Source organism: Vigna unguiculata, chromosome 5 (genome assembly GCF_037176805.1).
Source record: "Vigna unguiculata cultivar grain cowpea cultivar isolate G323 ecotype 2 chromosome 5, ASM3717680v1, whole genome shotgun sequence".
In the NCBI taxonomy this organism is placed as follows: Eukaryota; Viridiplantae; Streptophyta; class Magnoliopsida; order Fabales; family Fabaceae; genus Vigna; species Vigna unguiculata.
In genome coordinates, this window is record NC_140796.1 from 26,356,994 (window position 1) to 26,361,778 (window position 4,785).

The following is a 4,785-nucleotide window of genomic DNA, read 5'->3' on the forward strand; positions in this document are numbered from 1 at the left end:
AGCATAGCGATGATGCAGCATCATGAGGCAGCGATGCAGCGACAGGCAGCATCGCTTGAGCAACAACAGGCACGTGTGACTGCCGAGGATGCACATAGGCAGCATATGGAGACCCTTCGCCAGTTGGTAGAGAACAGGGCGACTGCCCCTGTGTTTGGCCTGAAGCCACGACCACCAATCAGGGACTGGAGTCTGGAAGACTTCCTGAAACACCATCCCGTGAAGTTCAACGGGAAGACGAGCCCTGACACAGCAGACCAGTGGCTGAAGGATCTGGAGAGGATCTTTGATGCAAAAACATGCCCAGCGGAGAATAGGTTAGCTTTCACAAGATACATGCTCACTGGGGAGGCTGAGCACTGGTGGACCAGTACCAAATCCATAATGGAGGAGAGAGGTGAGTCGTTGACGTTGGAGGCCTTTAGGGGGAAATTCCTCTCGGAATATTTCCCAGACATCATTCAATATGCCAAGGAGGTGGAATTCCTCACACTAACCTAGGGAGGGAAGACGGTGATCGACTATGCTGAGAAGTTCAAGCACCTAAGCCGCTTTTATACCTTGCCGCTCGATAAGGAGTGGAGATGCCGGAAATTCGAGAACGGCCTCAGGAGAGATATTCACTTGATAGTAGCACCCTTATCCATTAAGGATTTTGCCGCTCTGGTGGAGAAGGCCAGGGTGATGGAGAAGATGAAGAATGAGGTAAAGGGTCAACGGCCCCAGCAGCCTCAGAGGATTGGTGGACCATCTAGGTCCAAGCCCAGACACGACGAGCGGAGGAGACCATATGATAGACCTCCCCATCAGCCTCAGGGGTCTAGGGGTCTTCCTCCCTAGTAGGGTCGAGTGCAGTGTTACATATGTGGGGGCCCACACCTGAGGAGCGCTTGCCCACGCATGGAGGGTTACCACAGATGCAACAACTTTGGCAAGGAGGGTCACTTTGGGAAGGATTGTCCCGCTCTTGCTAGGGCAGCTGCACGCCTTCCAGTTTAGACTCCTCACCAGCACCAGCGGAGAGATAAAGGCAACAGGACTGAGGCGACGGGCAGAGTCTACGCCATGACCGGAGCAGAGGCGGCAGGTTCAGGTAACCTCGTTATGGGTTATTGTGTGATTTCTGGGATGAGATGTTGCGTGTTATATGATTTTGGAGTGACACACTCCTTTGTGTCAGATGCTTGTGTGAAAAAGTTGGGTCTGTCGGTGTGTAAGCTGCAGTGTGAACTTGTGGTATCTACTCTGACATCGGGTTTGGTCAGGACGTCGTCCTTGTGTGCTAGGTGTCCTGTGGAGGTGGAAAGACGCAAATATAGGGTGAATCTGATATGTCTACCTCTCCAAGAGTTGGAAGTGATCCTAGGGATGGATTCACTCTCTGCCAACTGCATTCTTATAGACTGCCGGGAGAAGAGGTTGTTGTTTCCCGATTCAGAGGAGCTCGAGTTGGTATCTCCTCAGGGGGTGGTGAGGGAGATTCAGAGTGGCGCGTAATGCTTCATAATCTTCGCCCGTGTGGAAGTGGAGGAGAGAGAAGGACCATCAATTATACCTATGGTGCATGAGTTTGAGGACGTGTTTCCAGATGAAGTACCTGGGTTACCTCCTAGTAAGAAGGTGGAGTTCTCTATTGACCTAGTACCGGGGATAGGTCCGGTATCGATGGCTCCATACCGCATGGTGTAACATCCCTGGCTACCCTTCTCCGTCCATTCATACCGGGCCCAGAGGCTGTCAGGTTACTACAGCCCGATGCACCCCAACCCCTCACCCTTCTCCGTCCATTCATACTGGGTGGGTTGTTGCCAGTGGGAATCGAACCCCCAACCTGACCTTTAACACCTCTGGTTCACCAGTAGATGCTACCAGTTGCGCTGAACTGGTAGCATCTACTGGTGAACCAGAGGTGTTAAAGGTCAGGTTGGGGGTTCGATTCCCACTGGCAACAACCCACCCAGTATGAATGGACGGAGAAGGGTGAGGGGTTGGGGTGCATCGGGCTATAGTAACCTAACAGCCTCTGGGCCCGGTATGAATGGACGGAGAAGGGTGAGGGGTTGGGGTGCATCGGGCTGTAGTAACCTGACATGCTCTGGTCACGGGTAGGTGAGCCAGTAGATGTTACACATGGCTCCGGCAGAGTTGGTGGAACTTAAGAAACAGATAGAGGAACTGATGGCGAAGCAGTTTATCCGACCCAGTACTTCACCATGGGAAGCACCAGTGTTGCTGGTAAAGAAGAAGGATGGGAGTTGACGCCTGTGTGTGGACTACAGGCAACTGAACAAGATGACGATCAAGAATAAGTATTCGCTCCCGAGAATTGATGACTTGATGGATCAGCTGCATGGATCGTCAGTATTCTCGAAGATAGACCTGCGGTCGGGATACCATCAGATTTTGGTAAAGGCTGATGATGTGCAGAAGACGGCTTTCTGATCCCGGTACGGACACTATGAGTACGTGGTTATGCCTTTTGGTGTGACCAATGCTCCAACAGTGTTCATGGACTACATCAACCGAATTTTCAGACCCTTCTTAGATAAGTTTGTCGTAGTCTTCATAGACGACATCCTTATCTATTCTAAGACTCAGGAGGAGCATGCAGAACACCTGAGGTTGGTGCTTGGTGTTCTGAGAGATAAACAGTTGTATGCCAAGTTGTCCAAGTGCGAATTTTGGATGGATGAGGTTCAGTTTTTGGGGCATGTGATATCCGCCAAGGGGATTGCAGTGGACCCAGGGAAGGTTGAGGCAGTGGTAAAGTGGGAAAATCCTAAGTCGGCCACAGAGATCAGGAGCTTTGTGGGGTTAGCGGGCTACTATAGGAGGTTCATACAGGGATTCTCCAAAATAGTGGCACCCCTGACACTACTTACTCGGAAGGACCAACCCTTCATTTGGACAAATAAGTGCGAGGAAAGTTTCCAGGAGTTGAAGAGAAGATTGACTAGCGCTCCGATACTAGTGATCCCGGATGTCGAGAAGCCGTTCGAGGTCTACTGTGACGCCTCGCACTTCGAACTTGGTTGCGTTTTGACGGAGGAGAAGAAGGCTATTGCATATGCCTCGACACAACTCAAGGTGCATGAGAGGAACTACCCCACTCATGACTTGGAGTTGGCGGCGATAGTCTTTGCCTTGAAGATTTGGAGGCATTATCTTTATGGTTCTCAGTTTCATGTGTTCAGCGACCACAAAAGTTTAAAGTGCTTGTTTGACCAGAAGGAGCTGAACATGAGGTAGAGGAAGTGGATGGAGTTCATGAAAGATTATAACTTCGAGCTCCTATATCATCCGGGGATGGTAAATGTGGTGGCAGATGCTTTGAGTAGGAAGACTGTACATACGGCACATCTCATGATAAAAGAGGTAGAATTGCTGGAGAAGTTCAGCGACATGAGGCTACAGGTGGAGTTGGGGTTCAAGTCCATTAGGTGTAGTACCCTTACTATATCTAGTGACTTTTTGAGCTTAGTGAGAGAGAGGCAGTTATTAGATGCCAGCCTGAACAGAGTCAGAGAACAGCTTAGGTCAGATGAGACTAGAGATTTCACTTTGGTTAATGATGATATCTTGAGGTTCCAGGACAGGATCTGTGTACCCAATGATGTTGAGGTAAAGAAGTTAATTCTTGAGGAATGACATAAGAGTCGTCTTAGTTTGCATCCTGGCATGACTAAGATGTACCAAGATCTTAAGGAGACTTTCTGGTGGCAAGGGATGAAGAGGGATGTGGCTCAGTTCGTATCAGCATGTTTAACTTGTCAGAAGGCGAAGGTGGAGCACTAGAGGCCCGGTGGGAACCTACAACCCTTAGAAATACCAGTGCGGAAATGGGACAACATCATCATGGATTTTGTAACCCATTTGCCACGGACTTTTAGAGGACATGACACCATCTAGGTGATAGTGGACCGGTTGACCAAGAGGGCCCACTTTTTGGCGATGAACTTGAGGATGTCTATGGCCAATTTAGCCCAACTGTACATTAAGGAGATCGTGAGGTTGCATGGAGTACCTTCCAGCATAGTTTCTGACAGAGACCCACGGTTTACATCCCGGTTCTAGCAAACCTTACAGGAGGCTTTGGGGACCAAGTTGACTATGAGCTCAGCTTATCACCCTCAAACCGATGGCCAGTCTAAGAGGATGATTCAGTCATTAGAGGATTTGTTGAGGACTTGCATATTGGATCATCTGGGTGCTTGGGATGAGGTATTACCTTTTGATAGAGTTCACCTACAACAACAGTTTCCATGCGAGCATCGACATGGCGCCATACGAGGCTCTTTATGGCAGGAGGTGTAGGACTCCTCTCTGTTGGTATCAGGATGGGGAAGCGGTGTTGGTTGGACCAGAATTGTTAGAGCAGACCACTGAGAAAGGGAGAACGGTGAGGAACAGGATGCAGGCTTCTCAGAGTAGGCAAAAGGCCTATGCAAACCGTAAGAGGAGACCTTTGGAGTTCGCAGCTGGTGATCATGTATTCTTGAGGGTGACCTGAACCACGGCCGTGGGAAGGCTCTCCGCTCAAGGAAGCTTTCGCCCAAGTTCCTTGGCCCCTATCAGATCACGAGGAGGATTGGGCCGGTGGCTTACGAGATAGCCTTACCCCCACAGTTGGCGAACCTTCATCCAATGTTTCATGTCTCGCAGTTGAGGAAGTACGTGTTTGACCCAGTGCATGTGTTGGAAGCCGAGGATATACAGATCAGGAAAGACCTCACAATGGAAGTACCACTCGTCGCTCTAGAGGATAGCAAAGTTGAGGAGCGCCGA

At 50.0% G+C, this 4,785-nt stretch overlaps 1 protein-coding gene across 1 annotated transcript; it reads left to right on the forward strand.

Annotated features, from left to right (window-relative positions):
• Positions 1-1,065: 1,065 nt before the first annotated feature.
• On the forward strand, positions 1,066-1,497 carry LOC146886295 (uncharacterized). Its single transcript, XM_085673380.1, has one exon. It carries the CDS (start codon positions 1,066-1,068, stop codon positions 1,495-1,497), a length of 432 nt encoding a protein of 143 aa, XP_085529506.1.
• Positions 1,498-4,785: the final 3,288 nt, after the last annotated feature.